This window comes from Typopeltis vanoorti, chromosome 5 (assembly GCF_054136105.1).
Source record: "Typopeltis vanoorti isolate ZY-2024b chromosome 5, IOZ_Tvanoo_1.0, whole genome shotgun sequence".
Taxonomy (NCBI): Eukaryota; Metazoa; Arthropoda; class Arachnida; order Uropygi; family Thelyphonidae; genus Typopeltis; species Typopeltis vanoorti.
In genome coordinates this window covers 46,392,909-46,418,762 of record NC_143553.1, presented here as the reverse complement: position 1 = coordinate 46,418,762, position 25,854 = coordinate 46,392,909, and the positions used below count along the sequence as shown (strand labels likewise).

At 35.9% G+C, this 25,854-nt stretch overlaps 1 protein-coding gene across 1 annotated transcript in view; it reads right to left on the bottom strand.

Annotated features, from left to right (window-relative positions):
- LOC150106355 (serine/threonine-protein kinase 10-like) overlaps positions 1-25,854 on the bottom strand; it is a 413,234-nt gene that overhangs the window by 70,811 nt on the left and 316,569 nt on the right. Inside the window, exon 19 of the mRNA XM_090393096.1 lies at positions 9,911-10,108. Coding sequence (XP_090249222.1) covers positions 9,911-10,108 — 198 coding nt within the window. The remainder of the gene's footprint in view (positions 1-9,910; positions 10,109-25,854) is intronic.

The following is a 25,854-nucleotide window of genomic DNA, read 5'->3' as shown; positions in this document are numbered from 1 at the left end:
TTCTGAGCATAACCTCATCCAAATTTCCTTTAGTATGGAATGCCACCATATAATGCACCCAATTGGGATGACCCTCCATTAACTTATATACTCCTTTCTTGATCCAAATAGTTGAATTAATTTTCACTGGAATGAAGCACCTTCATTCCTTCAATAGTGGTCAAGGGCTGTTGACTAACCACCCAAAACTCCTGACCAGTGTTTTCCAACAAAGGTGTCAAGATTATGAAAAAAAAAAAAAGGGGGGGGGGGGAGCGAGTGGCTTCAATTGACAATTACAAACATCATCAGCAAATCCAAATCTCTCTTTTGAAATGCCAGAAAACACTAGCTTCCTGTTTAACTGGCATGCCCCCCCCCTCCCGTTCTTTTGTCAAGATTCCAAGGAAACCAGGTATTGCTTCTGCATTCTGTGCTTCCACATTTCTTACGTTATATAAAGTATGTCTCTCAAAATAATTGTGCTCCTCCAAATCCAACAAAAATAGTCCTGATATAGTCCAAAAATAGTCAACTAGTCCTGATGGCATTCACTCCTCCCCCTCCCACCAGTTCTCAAAATTTGTGCCTGAGAATTTATGACGGTTCTTTACTAGCTTTTGTATTCATCCAACATCCATCTTTTAGCTCATTCAAAAAAGATGTAAGTCAACCATTAAAGTACTGGCCCAATGCCTTCACTTGAATCTCTTGAAAATTAAAATCAACACCACCTGGAGAATTACCAATTAATCAATGACTGCAGCATATCTTTTTGCTAGCATCAACCACCAATGGACATCACTGGGATAAAGGATTAAACTAAATTTATTATAGTCTAACCTAGTGAAAAATAAACTTTCAACATCTTTCTCTAAATCCAGAGTAATTTAATAAAAAAGGTGGCAAACCTTTTGGCAACTCCTATAGGTAAAGATGACCTTGCTACTGCTTCTGCCTGGTATCTCCAACTCTCGGCCTGGCTCCCACTGAAGAGACCTCAATAAAGGTCGAAACTAGTCCGGGTAGTGGCTGATCCTTTAATGCATAACAGTATACATATCCACAAGGAGATGTGTTTTGCATTATGGGAGATACTGGGATAGGAGTGTTGGTATCTTGCTCCACCTTTGCTGTGAGTTGCCTGGTGTTGTACTACTTACCCAGGTAAGATAGTACAACACTATATTCAGTCCTGAAGATATTTTCAGGTGCAAACTTTGTTTGCTCTCACTGGGATAAAGGATTAAACTAAATTTATTATAAAACTAGGGGACAATTTGGAGCAACTCTCGGGATTACTCTTAACACTTCTATGCATTTGTTCAGGTCTGGCAAAAAGGACTAACATGTTATGGCTTACCTCTACTGTTTGCTATTGGATTTAATTTACTCTCTGTTCATTCATAGTGTGTTAAGAGGGATTGTTTCCTTTCTTCAGATTTTCTCACCAATGCTGGAGTAACTTAGTGTTCTTTACTTTCATCCATGCTTTCCTGCCATACATAAATGACAACCTATCACCAACAGATTCTATTGATAGTTTTACTGACAACAATACTCAACAATTTTTCCCCCCCATTTGACAAGCCTTTAAAGCTATTAAGTCCCTCCAAAGCTAATGCTGTAAAAACTCTGATTCACAGCTGTTCTTCAGTAAGACAAGAAAATAACCTTGCAAATTTTAATTCTACCATTCCTTATTTCTTTGATCTGCATATTTCTATACAACATTGAATTTTTCTTCTTGAGCTGACCTACACCTCTAGTCTTTCTTAGCACAAACACACATCAAACATAAACAATCTCTTTAGTCTCCGAAAAACATGGTCCTCTTTTCACTCAAGATATTATTGATCACCTGTATACAGCTTCTAGTACTGTGTAAATCCCATGAATAACCTAAGAGTACTGGTTTCCCATTTGAAGTAGTATAACCAAAAAGTTCTCTAAAAATGCTTGATTTTATCTACAAGAGTGCAATCTGGTTACCAATGAACTGTCCCTCTTTCTCTCATAGATTTACTTCAATCACTTACGTTCAGAGACATTCTGTTTCTGCATTATAACAAATTTATAGTCATTTTATGGGCACTATTCTGTTGAATTGCCTATTCCCATTCTTTCTCTTAAGCCTGAACAGAAGAGCAGATGCTGGTCAACATCCATTAGCCACCCAATATCAAACTAACTTTTCATCTTCTTTCACCTGATCTATCTCTGTTCTTTGGAGCAGTGTTTCTCACACTTTCTTCCCTAGGCTGTTAATGAAACATGTCAACATCTTCCTTCTTAACCATTTATAATTCCCCAATCTCATCCCCACAAACAGAGTACTAATGTGGTAAGGGTTTTGCAAGCTCTCATGTGTGTAGTTGATGTATATTTAAAAAAAAGTTAACATCCAACTACTTACACTCCTACAACTATTATATATAAGACTGAATGCTAGTACTGGGTTTATATATCACAATGGTGCATAGAAACTGTTTCTGTTCAAAGGTAATATCAACCATTTTGATTCTCAGTGGTGGTAAGAATTAAAAAAAAAAAAGTTTATTGAATATAATCATTCAATAGTTACCATAATTTAGTATACATTCATGTTCCTTTCTTGGAGAAGTCCTAGCATATACTAGCTACTACTCTTCCCTCAATGACAGTGAGTATGCCATAGGCTTTCTATGATAGTCAGTAACAATTATTAGCATTGCCAGGCCACCAGAATATAGACAGACATTGCTGAAAGAGAAATGCTGAAAGTGTTTTATAACTTCTTAAAAAGGGAACTCAACCTCCTGTAATAAAAGAAGAACTTCCAAAAAGCTGCTTTTAATAATTTGGAATGTTATTATTAAGTTAAAACTGAAATTTGAATTTATATCAAAAAGAAAGCATATCAAGATTAAACTACTGAACCTGAAAATAAAGCTGGCCTGGCTGGCTGAGTGATTAGCATATCTGCTCTCCAACCAAAAAGCTGCAGGTTCGAATCCCACATTTGGGCATGGATGTTTGTGATTGCCTGTGAAAATACTAGTGGTATCAGTAGATGCCGTTGGTGTAGATGATGCGGTTCGCTGTGGTTGGTGAATTAAGTGGTGGAGACAGAGAGTTGTAGAGTGGGTGCCCGCCCTCGATGAGTCTTTGGAATCCTTGGAAGTGTCATGTAATGATAATAAATAATCTGGTTCATTACACGACCAGATACTTTTCAGGTTCAGTGATTATTAGTTCTACCATCTTATGTTGATGATCACATATATGATATACTATTTGTCCTGTTTGCTATAGCTTTTATAATGCCATGATGTTATTGCATTTTAACTGTGTGTGTGTGTGTGTGTCAGATGCATTTGCCAGCAGTCATACCACTAACCTTCACAACAGCATCTGGACAATTTTTATCTTCAGGACTTTAAAATCCAATAGTCATGAGAACCCAATTATGCATATTTTTTTTTTTTTTTTTTTTTTTTTTTTTTTTTTTAATGTAGCTTCCACTCAAGAAATGTTATTTCATAAACTTATAGTACATTTGTACTGTGGGTGAGCTAGGTATTTCCCTTCCCATTTTTTAAAAATATTATTTACTTTTTTACCTAGTCTGGAAACCAAACAAACATGGAACTTTTCAAGCCACTTCTTTTAGGACTGTGCCATTCATTTTTTACTTGTTTGTCTCATTGACTCGTACTATCTCCATGCATTACTGATTGCACACTATTCCTTGAAGCTGCCTATTTGACTTTGGTGAAATATTTCATCTCATCTCACCACCTTCTCCTTAATATGTTGTACTGAATGGCTAATCATATTCAAGCAACTTGGCTTCACAGAAACCTTATTAAAGCTATCCTGGGTGTTAATCCTACATGTAGAGTCTGCTTAACTGTCAGGTGCACATATTCTCTGCATGGCATGCATGTTTTGTGGGATAAAAACAATGAATTTCCTGGAAGAGGGGGAAACATCTGCATGATATTAGATAACTTGATAATGGAGCACTGCATCCCAGACAGGATTCAAACTGAGATGTCCTTCCAACCAAAAGGGCATCATCATTACCAAGTGAGCTATGGAGGCTCTTTGATGAAATTTAATAAGTAATAATTAAATTTTTACTATATCATCAACATATCTTTTCTAAAAAATATGTTCTTCAATAATTAGAGTTGTTGAAGTTACAAAGTATATAAATAGATTTATCTGAAATTCTAAATGAAAATCAAGCTACTTTTAAGGCTTTTTGAAAACATATGGATTCATACCCCCCCCTGACCCCCACAAAGGAACATTATTTCATTTCTAGTCAATTGCAATATTTTGCAATTAGACTTTATCAAAAAAGCATGATGATTATAGTTGACAGAGCAGATAGCATCTCTGCTCTTTCAACAAGAGGCTGCAAATTAAAATCCCACCATGGAATGTTTTTTTTTTTTTTTTTTGGTGAGTCTTCAGGTAATACATGATTTTCATTGCTTGCTGTGAGAATTCCCCCACCACATGCACACATACTTTGTTACTATATATCAGAAGCTTAAGTGAGTTAAAAAAGACCATGTTTGGATTTAGCTTATCCATGGTACTAAATATAGGTGACAGATTTGCAGACTTTCATGGATAAGATTCACATAAAAAAGTTAGTTATAGTATTCTTTAATTATAATATTCTTGAATTATATGATTTTTTTGTGTCTTTTTGTCTCAAAATTTGACTTATAATTTACTCAAACTATAACATGATTTGTGTGTGTGTGCATGATATATCAGTTACATCATTTAGATAAAATATCAATTGTTTCTTTTCTGAGAGAGTAAACTGCATGCATGCAATCCCTAACTGTGAGCGAGTGATAATAAGAGAGGTATTGTTAGGGGGAAGATAATAGTTAATAGTATCCATGACATACTACAGATCTTTATTTTTTTTTAATTTTTATTTTAGTATCAGCCTCACAAATAAGAAGTTGAGCATTAGTGATACATATGAGTAAGAGAAAGTGTAGTCTGTTTATGTGTTTGTTGAAGAGCAAGTTTTTAATTTTTGGAGAAAAAAGTGCAAGGAAAGTTGTTTCAAAGAAACAGAAGTAGATGGAGATGAAAGAGGAGGAGGAGGGAAAATTGGTTCAGTGGATTGAAGGATAGACAGTAATGGATGTTTATCAATAATCATAATTAAATTTAATGGAATGAATACAGCATAAAGAAATAATTATATAGCAGTTTTAATCATTCCAATATTTCATTTCTGTTATAGAGACATCTTAACAAAATATTAAAATATAAAAACACACAAAACAATAACTGGACAGAAGGTTTAGCAAAGTTGTTTTAATTATACCATGCTGTTGAGATGGAAGATTAGGAGAAAGTGTGTATATCTATCTGTCTAAATGAGTTTTCTGTAAACTGAGAAAGAAAGGGTGCCAATGCGAGGCTGTATGTGTGCCATCATGCATTCCTCACAGATGAATTATTCTTTATTTGCAAATCCTTCCTGTCCAATGTCTACAATGCAAAAACCTTGCTTAACACGATTAATTAATCCATCAAATAATGCACGCTAAGCGAATTTGCATTAATTGAATACAATATACAATAGGAATAATTACAATTCATCCATCAGTTAGCGTAAATTTGGAAAAAAAAAATACAGTATAAGCTATATTAGAGGATAAAATCATCAAAGTTAATAAAAATCAACTGCTTAAATTTTTATTTAATGTCTAAACATTTGATTGAGCTACATTTTTATAAAAAAATTAAGTAAAAATGTTTGAATAGTGCTCGACATCCTCTTATGCATGCTGTTTTTCTAGTCAAAGGAGAATCATTCTCGCTTAACTCTGAATGGGAATCAAACAAGTTTCTTGCATCTTCATTATCCAGTTCATTAAATCCAAGTTTTTTTTCCATTGTGCTAATTTCTTCAATAATGTTAGATCTATCTTGGATGTTAACAAGTTTAACAGTTTTTATTATTCACATCACATATACAAATTATACATATTATACTATTGAACTTGTACAATTATGACAATATTTCACAATACAATTCAATGCACAGTACAATATTACAAAATAAAATTCAAGTATTACTATCATATTCTGTTGGTACTAACACTTATTTTGGCTATTATTATTATTATTATTATTATCACATAACACCTCCAGGAAGACCAATGACTCATCGAGGGAGGGCACTCTGCAACTCTGTCTCCACTGCTCAATCCACCAATTGCTATCATCATCTACACCAACGCCATCTATCACCCATCATCATCATCATCATCACTAGTATTTTCACAGCCAATCACAAATATCCAAGCCTGCGATGGGATTTGAACCCGCAGCCTTTTGGCTGGAGAGCAGATATGCTGACCACTTGGCCAACCGTAATAATAATTTTTATTATGGTTAATAAAAAGTTTTCTCATATATGCAAATAGAATATAATATATTTCGAATAGTTTCATAGTTATGATAAGTAACTGGTTTAGAGTAATGTAAGTTAGTTAATGCAAATATGTGTAACCAAGGGCCATAGCCATACTGGTTACTAGAAAAGTAATTAGCTCAAAACAGACACTGAGAGTCTGGGAACAGCATCTTAGAGGGCTCCCTTACCAGTTATAATAATGTACATGTTGATATTTTAATACCTAATTGAATGAACCAATTTGTAAATCAATACCTTAATTGGTTATGATATATAAGTTATAACGATCTCTTATACTATACGTTTAAAGTAATTGTCAACATTGTTTAATCCCATAAGGTAGCTTCTCAATCTTTTTCTGAATACATATTCTGAGGTTATAGATTTAATTTCATTCGGAAGTTTATTATAGCTACTCGTCCATAAAGTGTGTATTGGATGCAAAGCATTGCTGAGACTTTTTTATGGATAGCCCAAATACATTAAACTAATTTCTAGTATATTCATGACACAGTAACTTTATATGCTTAAGTCTCCTCATACTAAATATACTGGAGATTAGTCTACAAATTAGATAAAGTTTATAAATATATATATATATGATCCATACACAAAAGGCCACATGATCTATAATATGTTAGTACCATGTGTGGGCACGAGGAATAGAAGAAAGGAGGAATCTGTTCATACAAGGGTGGTCTGAAAAGTTCTCGGCCTAACAATGAAAAAACGAATTTATAATTTCAAAATTATTTTTATTTTTCAACATAATCTCCCTTAAGACTAATACATTTATTCCAACAATGCTCCAGCACCATTATCCCATCCCTACAGTGATTCTCAGTAAGATCTGCAAAATACCCCTCTACAGCTGCAATCACCTCTTGATTTGAAGAAATATGCTGCCCAGCGAGGAAGAGTTTTTAGTTTTGGGAAGAGATAGAAGTCAGAGAGAGCCAATCATCTTCAAGGCTGGTATGGCCATGTTTAAACTCGCCAGTCCATTTCTTAATTGTCAAAAACGAAGGAGAAGAGTGCCCATAAACTTTTATGAACTTTGAATGAATTTCTTTTGGTGTTAAACCTTCTTTTACAAAGAATTTTATAACTGTACGATACTCAATTTTATTCATTTCAAGGGATACGGACAACACTTTTGCTTCAGACAGCTGCATAAAACAATCTACTTGATAGAATGACTTGCAATTTCATATGGATGCTTATGACAGATGTACCAATTTAAAAAAAAAAAAACTTGCCGATAGTGTTGCCATCTATGGTCAAGGCCGAGAACTTTTCAGACCACCCTCATATTTTGCATGAACAGCTGAGGGTTGTAATCTTTGGGGAAGTCAGAGTGGGGAAGACTGTTCCAAAGGATAGAAATAGATGGGATGAGAGGCAGTGAAGTTGATTTGGTGTGTGTTTCAGGATGGATTGTACAGGGGTGTCAATTGGTAGTGGCTCTTGTTTTAATGATTTTGGAGGAGAGAGTGGAGGAATAGTAATGGCTAATTCAGCAGAGCACTGTCCATGAAAGTATCTGCAGAAGAGGCTAAGGCAGAAATGGAATGTCTGTGTGAGAGAGGGATCATTAATTTGCCAGATTGTCCTCTTCTGGATAGAATTGAGCAATCTTAAAGAGGATTTTGGTGTACCACCCCAAATATGAAAGCAATATTCTATGGCTGGGCAGATTTGGGCTTTGTATAGGGTTAGGAGATGTGGAGGTGGAAAGTAGTGCCTTGTGCGAAAAAGTGTCTAAGTTTTTTGGTGGCTGCAGAAGCTATAGTTGAAATATAGTTGTGCCATGAAATATCGAGGTGCAGGTTAGTTCGAATAGAGAAATCTGATCATCGTGTTTGGATATCTCAGTATTATTGAAGGTAAAGGGGGGAGGAATGAGAGTTCTTTCTTGTGAGAGATCAGACAGGACTGAGTTTTGGTAGCAATGAAGTTTACAAGGTTTTCCTTGCCCCACTGGGATATAGCTAAGAGATCTTAGTTCAGGTCACTGGTCATGGTAGATCGTGAGGATTGTAATACTTGAGCACTACAAAGTTTGTCAAATGAAAAGGAGGAATATAGTGTACTGTCATTGGCACAGCTATGGTTAGGATTGGAAGTCTGAGAGAGCAGGTCATTTATATACATGAGGAAGACAGTGGGTGAAAGAACAGAACCCTGGGATGCTCCTGCATTGGTGGGGAAATCTGAGAGTAAACCATCCACCATGACATGTAGTGAACAACCTGTAATAATATTGGTGATCCAGTTTCAGAGTAAGGCAGACCATAGGATGGCAGTTTGTTAAGTAGATCCCCCCCCCCCCCCCGCCTGTGCCCAAACCCAATCAAATGCTTTCAAAATTTCAAGGGCAACACATTTCTCCATCGCTTGAGTCCAGAGGTGGGTGGTGAAAGCAAGATCAGCTGTAGACCTGTGAGTGGCCGAATCCATACTGCTGGTCAATGAATAGTTGGCATGACTCTAGGTGGTTCAATTGATTGTTGATGACTTTCTCCATCATTTTAGAACAGAAGTGAGAGCAATTGGACAGTAATTTATTGCTAAACTTTTATCACCTTTCGTTGAGATAGGCTGCATGTGGACCTGCTTCCATGTTGTAGGGTAGTTGCCAGTTGAATAGGATAGATTGAAGAGGCGATACAGGATATGTATTAGTTCTGGGGATTGAAAACAACAGATAAAGGTTGCTCTCATCATAGACTGGATTCGAATTCAGGTCTTTCCAACCAAAGGGCTCATTTATACCAACTGAGCTATGGAGGCACTTGAATTAAAATACAAATAAAAAAAGGTCAAAAGAGAAAGGTGACAAATTTGGAGTGGTGACAAAAACTGTCAAACTTCTCATCTTAGTTTTCATTCCATCTATTTCTGTTCTTTGAAAGAGCCTCTCTCACCCTGTCTTCTTCCAGACTAAAATCTTCAGCTGTTCAAGAAGCACACAGCATACTGTGCTATTCCTTAATGCTAACAATTTCAAGATCATTCCTGATATCCTCATTTTTAATATATATATATATATATATATATATATATGATACTGTTACTGATGCCATCTGTTCACTTTCCTAATCTTTCTTAGAACTCTCATATCTGTTGTCTCCAGTCTCTGATCAAGTGTTTTATTTCTAACCCCAATTTTTTAACACAATAGGTGGGATACCATCAGGACCAGATGCCTTGTTTGTGTTCAGGTTATTGAGGATTCTTTGGATTTCTTTTTTTTTTTTTGTCAGAAGACTATGGGCAACATGAAGGGAGCCATTCCTGGTAGTGTTGAGGGAACTTTGCCCAGGTCAGATAGATAGTTGATATTTCATCTAACATTACCAATAGAGTGATTAAATGAATATTTGGGAATAACAAAGAAATAGAATGATACAAAATAAAAGTTTTTAGTTAGGATAAGCAACTGTTACTGATGTTAATATATTTTTATAGCAATATCCATATCACCTTCCTTAGCTTTTCTCGTTCTTCATCTGGAGATTCTGAGAGATTAGCCATACTGATTCTTAGGCTTTCTTTAAACATCATTTCCCTCGTCTTCATTTCTGATCGAATTCTCTTTGGTAACTGTCGTTTTTCAATAGACTGCCATTTTATCAATTCTTCTTCCTTTCTGATGTTCATTCTTTTAACTTGTTCAAGCTCCTAATTATAAATACATAATAAATGATATAAATAAAAATACACTTTATTCTGAAATAAGTAAACTATTCATTCCCTTAGTCAAAACATGAAATATTAGTTGATTTCTTGATTACAATTATTGTTACACTATATCCTGAATAAATTTCATTGTTTGGTTCTCCACCCAATTAAATTTTTTTTTTTGCTTACTGTGTCTGAAGTCAGGAAAAAACCCCTCTCTGCTTTATCCTTAATTTTCTTGAATAATATTCAAATGAATGAGACTTCTTGGCCTATCATTGTATACCTCAACAACAACAACAAAAAAGTTTTCAGTTATCTTCTGGTGCAACTGGGATTGGTGATTGTCATAGTCAGGAAGAGACCATGCCTGTGACAAAAGTGCACAGTAGAGGACAAAAGTATCCTCTACTGTGCATCTAGATGGCAAAGATGGAAGACATTGAATGGACTTTGTTCTGGAATGTGCAGATCAAAGCAGAATATGGGGCTACACAGATAATGACAGCTGCTCATGTGGTGAAACACAAACCATGGAATATCTTCTGCAATGCTGCCTAATAGACATTAATAATATATTATTATTATTATTTGACACCTCCAGGGAGTCCAAAGACTCATCGAGGGAGAGTGTGCCAACGACATCGAACGATTGGTCCCCTTCCAACTACTAATCGTGCTCAAACTTACTTAACTGAGCCATTAGTAGCAGAGGCTCTACCAATCGACCAACCTTTGTCGTACCCGATAAAATTTAATGCAGTGTAATGAAATAGCTTTAAAGTATATTAGTCACTGGATGAGCAAAATTTGACATTTTATGTTTTTGCGTAATACTTTATGCAAGTTGTTTTATGCAATGCGCATAATGGGGTATAACTTTTTTTAACAGTGTCTGACAGCCAAGACTGTCCGTTCTCCAAGAATATATGGTGTTCCTAAAGTACACAAACAAAATGTTCCACTTTGGCCAATAGTTGAAGGAATAGACAGCCCTGATTATCACCTAGCCAAGAAATTAGCATCAACACTCAAGGAGTTGGTAGGTCATTCCCCATCCTATATAAAGAACACACAACACTTTATAAACAAAATTAAAAACATAACGCTCTGCAAAGATGACACAATTCTTCTCCTACAGAACAAATTTCCACCCGACATTACGGACCTTTTTGTCTATGTACTACGTTCCGGCTACTTCATGTTGCAAAATAAATTTTACTACAAAAAAGAAGGTATGGCTATGGGCTCACCACTATCCCCCCCCCCCCATTGCTAACTTTTATATGGAAGCTTTTGAGCAAAGTGCTCTTGATTCCATAACTCTAAAACCTACAGTGTGGCTTAGATATGTTGATGATGTTTTCGTTATCTGGCCAGACGGTCGACAAACTTTAAACACATTTCTTAGCCACCTGAACAAACAACATGAATGCATACAATTTACTATTGAAACTGAAAATCAGAACACGCTCTTGTTCCTGGATAGACTGGTCACACATCTTCCCTCAGGCAGTCTATCCTTCATGGTTTATCGCAAACCGACACATATATATATACCAGCATGTATATATACTGGCCAATATATACATGCTAACTCATATCACCACCCATGCAAAAATTTGGAGTCATTAACATCCTTAAAAACAGAGCTATAACAATTTGCTCTAATTACTGTGGTTTTATGTGATTTTATGCAACAGGCGTAATGGGGTATAAGTTTTTTAACAGTGTCTGACGGCTAATCTTGCCTGACTTGTCTAATCAACAAGCTCTTAAACAAGAATTAAAGATTATTAGCAACACATTTATAAATAATGGCTATAACAAAAATACTATCAATAAAGTTCTTCATGAAACTTCATCAAAAAAAGAATATAGATTACAGTAAAACCATAGCCATCCCATACATTAAAGGGTTATCAGAAAAAATCAATAGAATCCTACACCGTTATAATCTTAATGCCACTTTTAAACCACCTATAAAATTAAAAAACATATTTAACTCCTCTAAGGATCCTCACCTCCCATTGGCACATCCTGGAGTTTATTGCATCTACTGCACCTGTAACTTACCTTATATTAGTGAAAAGGACATACAATATATGTAAAATATGTAAAAAAAGCAGGCCTCTCAGATCATGTTCTCAACACCCTACACCAAATTAATTGGAAAAGTACCTACTCTTTACATCATACAAAAACCTGGTATGAAAAAAAATTTAAAGAAGCCCATGAAATTCTGATTAACCACCCTAATATCAACAATAATGGTGGCATAAAAATTCCAAGAATTTGGATAGCACATATTCAGCCTACTTAGTTTCCAGTATACTTTAGGACTCTAAGCAATTTTCAGCTTGTACTGGAAACTATTCCATACCAATTGATTGAAATTTATATGTATAATCACATATTTTTTTTTGTTTGTTTATATATAAACATGCTCTCCAGCCCAATTTAATTTTGTAACCTAATAGATAATAATAGGACTCTAGCTTTGATGTAGTGAAGTTTCACCAGAGGTCAGGCCAATAATAATTGTTTGTAACAGTTGGTCAGTAACTTTAGCAAACCATGTCGATTGTAGTGCAGCCTGTTTCTTTATATATATGTGTATGCTCTAGATGATGACTTTGATATGAAGGTTGAAACGTTGAGTGTTCATTTTGGTTTATATTAAACTAAAGTTTTGCTCTAACACGTTAGTTGTCTCCATAATTTTTTCATGATGTACTCTAATCACCATGTAAGCATGAAAGAAAGGAAAAGCTGAATACAAATATAATCCAGTTACAATGGCTTCAATGATTACAGTAATTATTGAAGCAACAGTGCTAATAGCAATGAGGTTATATTTGGATATCAATGCGTTTATATTTGGATATTTTAAAGGCAACACACTGTACTGCATTTTCATTTTTTTTAAATTAGATATGACATTTGAAAAAGGGGGAGTGAAAAGGGTGAGGATGAAGATTTAATACAGAGTTACAAAAAAAAAAAAAAAAAGCTTTTTTTTTTTTTTTTTTAAAACACCTGGAAGAAAAATTTTTCACTTTAGAACCCAAACCAAAAATTTGGCTGGGATCATCCCGAACATGAATTACAACTGATTCTAGATAAAATAAACCTTCTTCACCCTCACATCAACTTTATGCCAGAAAAAGAATCTCCACAGGGTATCTGCTTTCTGGATTTACACATTAAAAAAAAGAAGACGGTTCCATTGCCATGTCTGTCTATCGCAAGCCTACATTTTCAGGTCACTACATTCACAATTCTTCCACTCATCATCCATCTCAGAAATTTAGCATCATTAAATCACTAGTTACCAGAGTGCACAAATTCTGCTCCTCTGAAGAATCTCTAAACCAAGAACTAGAAATAATCAAAAATACAGCCATACTAAATGGATATAATCTTAAAACAACTCAAAAAATCGTCAGTAACTTCCCCACATGTCAACCTAGACAAGAAGAAGCCCATAGGATTCCCATACCTTATGTCAAAGGTATCTCTGAACGTCTTTCAAAAATTATGAAGAAATACAATTTTGCCACTACTTACAAACCCATCAACCAGAGCTATAACTTGTTACCTTCTCCTAAGGACAAACTCTCACCTCTGATGTTACCTGGCATGTATGAGATCCCATGCTCCTGCAAGTTGTCTTACTTTGGACAGACAGGTAGATCTGTTCAGAAACGCATCTCGGAACATCAAGACCACATTTGTCTTTTCAAACCGCAGAAATCTGGTCTCTCTCAACACGGAGTTAAAAACCCAAACCATAGGATCCATTGGGAAAAGTCGAAACTTTTACATAGATCTTTATATAAACATGAACGTTTATATAAAGAAAGTGCTAAAGCCCTACTACACAGACCAAATTTAAACCGCAACGGTGTTCTTACTATTCCTAAAGTATGGGAAATTGTCATACAAAATTGTGTAAAATAATCTCTTTATATATATATATATATATATATATTTTTTTTTTTTGTTCAGCTATATTTTAATTTACTTCTATAACACGTTACTGCACGCATATTGAGATTCCATTGTAATCATGTGTCCTAACTGTATGTTATTCCTAGTATTGTTTGAATTACTGTACTGACGATGTCCCAAGATACTCGGGATGAAATATTTACTTATTAAAACTTATCACTGTGTTTAGTACGTGTTTTTAGTGATGAATTCACCATAGGTTTCATTGTTTAAAAAATATGTCAATATAGGAAGAATACATTAGTTAAAAACTTTTCTTTTCAGGAATAATGGTAATTGGCTTTTGAATATTGAATGCAATTTTCCAAAAGCTTTCCATCCAAGCATCGCACATCTTTTAATTTCATCCATGATATTTTGTTCCATGTTCCACTGATATCTGTTGTTCTAAGTATATGTAATGATCTACTTGCTTAATTTCATCATTATTGATCTATAATGATGAAATATGATGAAAAAAAAAAAGCCATCTACAATCGGACGAAGTGGCACTTCTTCCTTATGCACTTTAGGTGCTCCATACAGTCTAGGATTAATGGGATGTGAAGATTTAAGCTTTCTTTTTAGTTTTTCAGGGCAAGTATTCATGTTACAGATCAGGAAGTTTATCTCATTATAGTTCTTCATGGTAGGATCTTTGATGAGGATTTTGGACGTGGAACTGTCTAATAGTAAGTTGTTTATCTTCTTGAAATAGTCTTTTGACTTTAGGATGACGGTGGCATTCCCCTTGTCCGCTTTAGTTATTATTTCTTTGTTCTTCCTCAAGTTCCGAATAGAAATCAAAACGATTTCCTATCATATGGAGTGTTATTAAGTTTTGTTTGTTTTGCTGTTGCTAGGACAATCGTGCTTTGGAATCTAATATCATTGGCTACAGCTTGTGGCAGCGGGTAGAGACGTTTTTCAATTCCACACATAAAGTCCATTTTAGGAATGTAATTTGGAGTTACTTAAATATAAAGAGCTAATAAGCTTCATTTTGGCGATATAAACATTATTTAAATTAAGGGGGTATTAAATCCCACATTGTTTTAAAACCGAATAAGAAACTCAAGGATTGGAATCAGAGAGTTTCTTGCTGAATATAGTAAACTATAAAGTATCGGCGACCACTAGCATGAGCTAATCGAAGTGACCCTAGTACGTAGTACAATACCGGACATCTCGTAGCAAAAGTGGTGAAGTTCTGATCGCTATTCTTAGGTATTTTCCATACTGTAAAAACATTATGGGAAATACTATTATAAAAAACATTATCAGAACTTCACCACCTTTGCTACGAGTTGTCCGATATTGTACTACGTACTAGGGTCACTTGTATTAGCTCATGCTACTGGTCGCCGATACTTTATAGGTAATTTAGAGTGATTGAAAAGTTAAAACCTTTCTTTAGGATATCTGATTCATGTTTGGAAAGGCAGTGATTCGACATGTTGAAAATCACTTTGTTATCTGGGGGGGGGGGGGCTTTGTGTGTGTGGTCTTTTTTCTTGTTTTTCTTGTAAAGTTCTTCAAATTTTCTAATTTGTTTGACTTTATTTAACTGGAAAGTTTTTTTGTACTATGCAAGCCTTGAAAAAGCTAGTCAGTTACTAGCAAATCCGGTAGGCAATATTGTACGAACATACATACGAATAAAAAATCTATGGTCAGTTTATCAATAAGTCTTATTTTTTTTAACATTTTACGACCAAAAATATGTATAATTTAAACAGTCTAATGAAACACGAAGTATGGTGCCTAGAAAAGGAAAAATGCAGAAAGGCCAAGTTACTGAACCACATAATATTCCTAAAAAGGTGTAGGGATTTCTCTATCATCCCTAAATTCCTTATCATCAAAGGACATATTCAATCCATACAAGCCAAAAGAATTTACCAAAGGACTTCATTGGCACTACTCAGAGAAAGAATCCAACACATTGGGTACGAATTGAATATAAGTGATGTTAATTGCCACAACTATTTTGATGACATTTCTAATAGTCTAGATTACACGACCTGGAATAATATAGACCACACGATAGAACAGAGCTACGAAAAAAACTTTCCAGTTAAATAAAGTAGAAAACAACGAACAACTACACTTATTGGACATACTAGTTAAAAGACAAGGTAACAATTTCAAACTGTCCATTTACAAAAAACCTACAGACACTAGTCGATATCTACATTACTCTTCAAACCATCATAGGTCACAAAAACAGAGCATCATCCACATGTTGAGAAATCGAGTTGAAAAAGCTCCGACAATGAAGAAGTTCTTCAGACAGAACTGTCCCAAATCGCTATAACACTATCGCAAAATGGTTATCCTCGAAACATCATAAACAAATTTCTATACAAAGATAACCGACAAGAAAGAACAGACTCCCAGCAAATTTCAACAGCAGTCATCCCCTTTATGGGTTCAATTTCCACCAAAATTGTGAGATTGTTAAAAGCCCATAACGTCAGGGTTGTATTTAAACCAACTACTAGCATCAGACAGGTTCTAAGATCTCCTAAGGACAGTGTTCCATTTTATAAATATCCAGGTGTGTATAATATTCCATGCACGTGCGGTCTTTCCTACATTGGACAAACTTCGAGAAGCCTGGAAATAAGACAGAAAAAAAATGTTGGCGATGTAAATCACAACAGAATGATCACCTCCTTTATATTAGTGCTAAATTCAACTATGAAATGCAGTCATTTTAGGAACTTGTGATAGGTTTTACAAGTTGACTATAGTGTATGAGGAGGAACTTGTATTTGTTCACCTATGGTGCAAAACGTTTGCAGGAAAACACTATATAATTCTTTGACTTGTTACATTTTTCATGCAAAGACCTTCCATTTTACACAGAAGTGCTTATTAACTGTACTTGTCATTTTAAAAAGCACCACAACTCTAAATATATTATTTTATTCTTGTACACAGCATGATGAAGCAAACAGATTCATCTGCTGCCCACCATTCAGATGACGGTGGTGTAGTTGCGGTTCATTGTAGTTGGTGGACTGAGTGGTGGAGACAGAGAGCTGTAGAGTAGGTGCCCTCCCTCGATGAGTCTTTCGACTCCCTGAAGGTGTCATGTAATAATAATAATAATACTTTAGCTGTCAATGTTCCAGATTGATACAAAGTCATTTCAGCTGCAAAGGAAAAGGACAGTTTATTTTCAGCTACACAAATAATTTGTGTAGCCTCCCCTGATTACAGTGCATCCACATGGCATTCTTTTAAGTGGTATAACTAAAATCAACAATTTTAATTTTTTTTTATTTATTTATTTGTTTTTAATCCGGATGCTGTGATATGTAAAGAGATTGTTTTGGTGAAATTATATGATTAAGATATTTTAGAAGGGCAGCACATATTGATATATCACGTACAATAAAATCTCTCGTAACCGGCACCCAATTAACCAGCAATACAATGCCACTTTTGAAGGTCTAAATTTAAATAATTTAGACACAAAATTTAAGCCTATGAGATAAGAAAAATATGCAATGGGCTTGCATTCTACCAACACTGTCATATGTACAGCTGAGTCGCGTGGGGGCAAGTGACTCTTGAACATATGTTTCACACAATACTCCCAGCGGCTCATTGGCTAAGAGAGAGAGAGAGAGAGAGAGAGAGATCACGCGGGTTGTTTTGTATATTGTACAGCCAGAACTTGTGCCAACAAACTGCATTCGTATATGGAGTCGCTATGGCTACTCCCACAAAATGTAAGAGAAATGTTCTCACTCTCAAGTTAAAACTCGAATTGCTGGAGAAAACGGAGAGAGATGTCAGCAGAACGAAATTAATGGAGGAATATAAAGATGGAAGTTCAACTTTGTACAATATAAAGAAACAAGGTGGTCAACTCCAGAGATATTCATGATGCAAACAGAATCTACAAAAGCTGCAGAAAATCGAAAAACTGTACACCAATCCCGGTGTGAAGAATTAGATCACATGTTATACGAGTGGTATGCCCTGAAAAGATCAGAGGGAGCTTGCAATTCTGAACTGATGCTGCAAGAAAAAGTGAAGGAATTGCATGGGAAAATGAAGATGCAAGGCGAGTGTGGCTTAACTCGCCTTGCATCGCTTTGAATCGGTTAAGCCACCCAACAGGTGGCTTAACCGATTCAAAGAAAGGCATGGAATCCGTAAGTTAGATGTGTCTGGTGAACAGAGGAGTGCCGATGAAATGTCCGCGAATGAGTTTATCGAGCAGTTTCAGAAAATTGTGGACAAAAACAATGTGACTGTGGAAAAATATATAATGCCGATGAGAGTGGATTGTTATGGAAGTGTCTTCCCACATTCACTTTGGCTTATGCGACAGAAGCCTCACCAAAGGGCTTTAAGCAGAACAAGGACTGCATAACTGTGGTGGTATGCGCAAATGCTGCAGGTATGCACAAAGTAAGAGTGTCAATGATAGGCAAGTGCCACAATCCACAGTGTTTTAAAAATGTGAAAAATTTGCCTATCCTCAGGCATAAAAGAACATATGGATGGATTGTGACATATTCAAAGAATGTTTTCAGAGTGTATTTGTGCCAGGCGTGAAGGAGCATTTAAGGAAAAAGGTTTACCACCAGACAGACAAGTGATTCTTTTGTTGGACAATTGCTGTGCCCATTCCCCAGCTGAATACTGAAATGTGGAAAACATTTGTGTTATGTTTCTGCCACCCAGCATAACAAACCTTATCCAACCAATGGACCAAGGAGTAATCGAGAATATAAACATGAACTACTGCTCCCTTTTCATGCATCGACATGTGAACTTTGAAAGTAGTGTCCAAGATTTTCAGAAACAGTTCACATTGAAAGATGCCATATTTACTTTGTTGCTTGCCTGGAAATATGAAAAGACTTTCATAAGATTTGCTGAGCAATGTTCATCTATTTCAGCACATGATGCTATGAAACTTCATTGTATACACAGTAAATTTTTAAAGCTCTGGTGACAGCAGGCAGACATTCAAGGTTATGTTGTCACACTAAGAAATTCACAACAGCTTTCATGTGATAATACGTACTGTAATTTTTAAATGTTGTTTAAATTTGATTTTGTGAAATATAAAATTATGTGTATGTGTTTAAATTTTAAAAAATCCACATGATTTTTGATGTTATTTATTTAATTATGGATGGCAGATTACTTAAGATATGCGGATGATGTAGTAGTGATGGCAGAAAGTGAAAATGGGTTACAACAAATTATTCAAAGAATTGAAAACTCTTGTAAAGAGTATGGACTAAGAATTAACACAAAAAAAGACCAAGATAATGATAATGGGTAGAAAAATAGGAGATAATGTAAAAATAAGATGTAGAGGAAAGATTTCAATATTTAGGTAGCTGGATCTCAGAGAAAGAAACTTCAGAGTTGGACATTAGAAATAGAATAGGTAAAGCTAAATCAGCATTTATGGAAATGAAGAGAATTTTAATAAACAAGAACACTAAAATAGGCATTAGAATTGGAATAGTTAAAGCAACACTTTGGAGTATTGCAAGTTATGGAAGTGAGTCATGGACTCTAAGAAAGAGAGATATGGAAAGAATTAATACATTGGAAATGTGGTGTTATAGAAAGATGGAAAAGATTAGCTATACAGAAAGAATATCAAATCAAGAAGTTTTAAGACGAGTTGGGATGGAAAGAACACTGTTAAAGAATATTATGCAAAGAAAGACTAGATTTGCAGGACATCTTCTGAGAGGTTCTTCGGGACACCTGACAAGAACTATATTACAAGGGAAAGTTGAGGGGAAGAGAAGACGTGGAAGGCCAACTAGAGAGTGGTTTAATGACATCGTGGAATGGACTGGTTTAAGAATGATGGAAGTGACAGACAGAGAGAAATGGAGAAGAGCTGCTCATCTGCTGCAACCCTCTTGCTAGAGGATGCTACCAGACGACGATGATGATGGCCGGCAGATTGAAAAACATGACCAATGAACATTGCATGCTGCAATTTCTATAGATGGCATCACAAAACACGAACAGGTAAGTTCTCGAAATAAATATTATATTATCCGGCAAAATCTTGTGTCCAGAATTAGCGAAGTCCTGTTTTTAGTTCTGAGAGATTCTACTGTATTATAACTGTGAAAATGAACAATGAAAATGTTTGTGTGTGTTTTGTTTTTCTTCTGTACCTATATAAAAAAAGTTAGACTGATAATATGAGTATTATTTAAATATTTCTGATTTCTTTCCAATATATTTATTTACTTTAAAAGAATTCTAGTTTTCCCAAACTTTTAAAATGTCATATATGTATATATATCATCATTATTAATTCATGGATGAATAGGGAATTATAAACAGAAATATCTTTATAGCAAAAAGTCAAGAGTTAAAGTCTACTAGTGAAAGTGAGCATTCATGCACCTCATCTTCAAAAAGGAAGTTTGCTAATGTATTGCCAAAACTGTTTCCTTGGTATTCCTCTTACTCTGTGTCTCCATTAGTTGTCCTGTAGAGGGCAAGAACACTGAATGTAGATGAAGGTGGATGTCTAAGTTGATGTCCCAACCATCTCACAGTTGATGTTTCTTGAATTATTTCTGTTCTTTAATCTCTTCCCATAGAAAATTATTTCTATGGGAAGAGATTAAAGAACAGAAGCAAAGAAGAATATTCCAACAGTTTGCAAGAAGAAGTAGTTTAAATGACTAACAGAAGATGCCATCAAAGCCGTTCAGGAAAGGAGGAAAATGAAGGCCACAGGAAATTTGCAGGAAGTATGGTATTTGAATGCAGAGTTTCAACGACAAGCCAGAAGAGATAAGGAAAAATACTTTAATCAGGAATGCCAACAAATAGAAGACCAAAACAAGAAAGGAAAAACAAGACATCTTTTCGAAAAGATCAGGGAACTGACAGGAAAGTTCAGTGCCAAGGTGACAATATTGAAAAGTAAACACAAAGGATATCTTACAGAAGCTGCAAACATCAAAGAAAGATGGAAAGAGTATACACAAGCTCTTTACAGAAAGGACTCCAAAATTACTGAGAAATCTGAAGAGCAGGATTATACATAGGAGCCAGTACTACTGGAGAGTGAAGTGAGTTGGACACAACAGATATCCAGTAAGAAAGCACCAGGAGGTGATGGAATACCTACCGAGCTGCTCAAAGTCCTGGGAGAAGAGACAGTTAAAATTTTAAAAGCTCTATGACAGCAATATTCTTGTTGAGAGGCTTATACGCTGGTTAGACATAATAACTAATGTTTAAGGAATTGACAGCGTATACTGGAACTATAGATTAAATAAACTTTAATATACACTTTCCGATATTTCGGTGAACGTTACGTTGCCATCTTCTTGGGAACTTACTAAAAAGACACGTGCACACAAGTACTAATACAACAAATGAGACTGAGGCTAGGACGCTAGCGTTTTCCTAAAGTCCTGATGGTGCCCCCTGGCGGGCTATATTGGTAGTTCTTGGCCTTTGGGCTGAAGTTCTTTTGATAAAAGTTTCCCAAATTTGGGGCAGTTTCATGCATCCAAATTTGTTGAGGTTTGGCATGTTCCTAAGGGCCGAGGCTGATTCCATGAATAGTCTTTCATACTTGAACTTGCTGCGGTGTATTACTGTGGCTTTCTTCCATCTTATTCTGTGGCGAGTATCCAGAGCGTGGTCTGCAAGCCCAGAGTGGGCTCCGCATATATGGGCTCCCAAAAATACACAAAGAAAATGTGCCATTACGTCCCATAGTGGATGGCATTGATTCCCCCACTTACAAACTAGCCAAGCATTTAGCCAAAGCGCTCTCACACTATACTGGCAATACACCATCACACATAAAAAACTCAGCCCACTTCAAAGCCAGTATAGAAAACCTTACACTCCAACACAATGACATAATGGTCAGTTTTGATGTCTCCTCCCTATTCACGAATGTCCCTCTCAAAGAAACCTTAGAGCTAATCCAAGCTAAATTTCCTCCCGATATCTCAGCCCTATTTCAGTTTACAATGAACTCAGGCTATTTCGTTTGGCAGGAAAAATTCTACAAACAAAAAAAGGGGACAGCCATGGGTTCACCACTTTCCCCACCCTTGGCCAACTTTTTCATGGAGATGTTTGAAGAGAAAGCCTTAAACTCAGCCCCACAAAAACCTACCATATGGCTTCGCTATGTTGATGATGTTTTCGCTATTTGGCCACATGGCCCGGATTCACTCCTCTCCTTCCTAACACACTTGAACAACCAACACCCTAGAATCAAATTCACCCTGGAAAAAGAGGAAAACAATAACCTCCCCTTCCTAGACACACTAGTCACCCGCCAACCTGATGGAACCTTGGTTTTCTCAGTTTATAGAAAACCCACCCATACAGGCAGATACATTCACCAACAATCCCACCACCACCCCTCACAACAATATGGAGTTATTAAAACATTATTCAACAGGGCAAAAATAATCTGTTCTAATGATCAAGCCCTAACCTCTGAACTAAATCACATCCGTGACACTTTCTCAGCCAACGGCTACCCCCTCCAAAAAATCCAAAAAATACTTAACCCAGTTATCCACAACCCACCACCCCCTCCCCCTCACAAAAAAGATTACTCTAAATCCATCACTATTCCCTACATCAGAGGCACCTCAGAAAAAATCAATAAAATCTTAAAAAAACATGACTTGACCACTTGTTACAGACCACATAGAAAACTGGCATCCCTTATCCGCTCCACCAAAGACCAACCACTTCCCCTAGACCTACCTGGTGTATACCAGGTCCCTTGCAGCTGTAAACTGTCCTACTTTGGCCAAACAGGCAGGACAGCAAATATCAGAATCTCAGAACACAAGGATTACATCCGATTTCACCAGTACAGCCACTCTGGGCTTGCAGACCACGCTCTGGATACTCGCCACAGAATAAGATGGAAGAAAGCCACAGTAATACACCGCAGCAAGTTCAAGTATGAAAGACTATTCATGGAATCAGCCTCGGCCCTTAGGAACATGCCAAACCTCAACAAATTTGGATGCATGAAACTGCCCCAAATTTGGGAAACTTTTATCAAAAGAACTTCAGCCCAAAGGCCAAGAACTACCAATATAGCCCGCCAGGGGGCACCATCAGGACTTTAGGAAAACGCTAGCGTCCTAGCCTCAGTCTCATTTGTTGTATTAGTACTTGTGTGCACGTGTCTTTTTAGTAAGTTCCCAAGAAGATGGCAACGTAACGTTCGCCGAAATATCGGAAAGTGTATATTAAAGTTTATTTAATCTATAGTTCCAGTATACGCTGTCAATTCCTTAAACATTAGTTATTATTTCTATGACAGCAAATTTGGCAACTACGTGGCCTAGGGAACGGAAAAAATCAGTTTATATAACTTTATTGAAGAAAGGCGATGCAAGAGAGTGTGAAAATTACAGAACTATAGCACTGATTTCTCATGCAAGTAAAGTCTTACTAGATCATTCAGAAAAGACTGGAACCATTCACGAATAGAGAAATGGCAGATGAACAGGTAGGATTTCGAAAAGGCAGAGGAACAAGAGATCAGATCACTAATGTGAGATGGATAATAGAAAGATCACAGGAATATCAAAAGAATGTCTACCTTTGTTTCCTTGACTATAGTAAGGCTTTTTTGACTCTGTAGATCATGTGAAACTGTGGAATGTGTTATGAACAATGGAAGTACCAGGGCATTTCATTATCCTTCTGAGGAATCTCTATTATAAACAAGAAGCTACTGTCTGAACAGATCTTGGAGAAACTGAGTATTTCACAATAGGCAAAGGGATGCAACAAGGATGTATTTTATCTCCGTACCTGTTTAACTTGTACAGCGAATAAATTTTAGGAATGGCAGGGCAGGAGGCGTCTTCAGTTGGAATTAAAATTGGTAGAAGAAATATTAATAATTTGAGGTATGAAGATGATACCACCTTACTAGCAGAATGCAAAGATTTGGAGGAACTTGTTATGAAAGTTAGAGAAGAAAGTGCTAAATATGGTCTTAAACTATGGTCTAATAAATATGGTCTCATAACGAAGATGAGATGATTATTATGAAAGTTAGAGAAAAAAGTGCTAAATATGGTCTTAAACTTAACCTCAAAAAGACAAAAGCTATGACAACATGTGAACTTAATGATTTTTAAGTAGATGGGGAGAAAATGGAGGCAGTTAACAATTTTGTGCTCCTAGGACCTCAAATTGATAAAGATGGGTATTGTACTGAAGAAGTTAGAAGAAGATTATTAATCAGAAAGAAAGCAATGACAAATTTAAGCAAGACCTTTAAAGATATTAGCCTCGCAACAAAAATGAGAATTGTGAAAGCAATGGTATTCCCTGTGGTACTGTATGGATATGAAAGTTGGACCCTGAGAAAGGGTGAAAGAAGGAAGATAGATGCATTTGAATATGGATTTGGAGATGCTTACTACGAATACCATGGACTGCAAAGCAAACCAATGAATCAGTGATAGACAGAATAAAGCCAGATTGCTCACTCGAAGCTATGCTTCGAGTGAGCAATCTGGTAGATACAAGACACATTGGTAGATACAAGACACACTTGTATCTACCAATGTCATACTCTGGACATATTATGCAAGCAAATGACAGTCTGGAGAAGATGATGATGCTTGCTAAGGTTGATGGAAGCAGGAGAAGAGGAAGACCAAGAATTAGATGGGTGGATTAAAGAAGCAACTGGAATGCATCTGGATATTGTGAAAGATATGGCCAGGGACAGATCTGAATGGAGAGCGTATGTTCATAGAATCACCAGGAGTCAAAAATGACTCGATGGAACATCACTCACTCACTCTCTCTCACTCATTCACACACACACACACACACACACACACACACAAACAAACACTTAGAATTTATTCCATTCTCAGAATCAGTGATTTTCTCACAATTTCCTTCAGGTACTGCTGACTAAAATGTTGAAACTCCTCTATGAGTTCTACTTCGACATAACAGACAGGATTTAACAAAATTCTTACCAATTTGGCTTAATGTTGGCTAATAATATCTGTTAGACACATATGCAGGTGCCTATTGATACATCTGCCACTTACAAGATCAGTTGACATTATATATAGGACAAATTGGCAGATCTGGGGAGATATGCCGATCGGAACACATTAAGGATATTGAGAATGAAAGAAATCACAAATCAGGGCTGGCAGCACATATAACAGATACAAAACATTTAGTAGAATGGCAACAAACTGAAATGCTCCACATTGATTACTACTTTCCATCATGACACACTTGTATCTACCAGCAGTAAGCAACCCACAAACCAGCTGCCAGAGTAACAGTGAATGCGTTTTCCATTATTCCTCACTAGAAATGTTAACTGTTATTACTTTGCTTGTAGTTTTTTAATTTATTTGTACTATTTCCTGATGAAGTTAAACAAAGTTTTTTTTCACAAAACTAGTCGAATTAAAACATAATTTCTTTTTGACTTCTTAGTGAGTAGTTTAATACCAGAAAATAGTGATTCTAATATGTTGCATTGTTTTCTAAACCTACGTGTTCTACCAGAAAAGTAGAATGATACTGATAAAGTATCCAAGCTATCGTTTCACTTGGAGCCATTACTTTAGGCTTATTATCTACAATTACTAAAATAAAGAGCCAAAAGGCTTCAGTTTGGCAATGTAAAATTAAGTGAGCAAAGTGGATATTAGATCCAGCATTATTTCAAAGCCAAATGTAGAAACTAT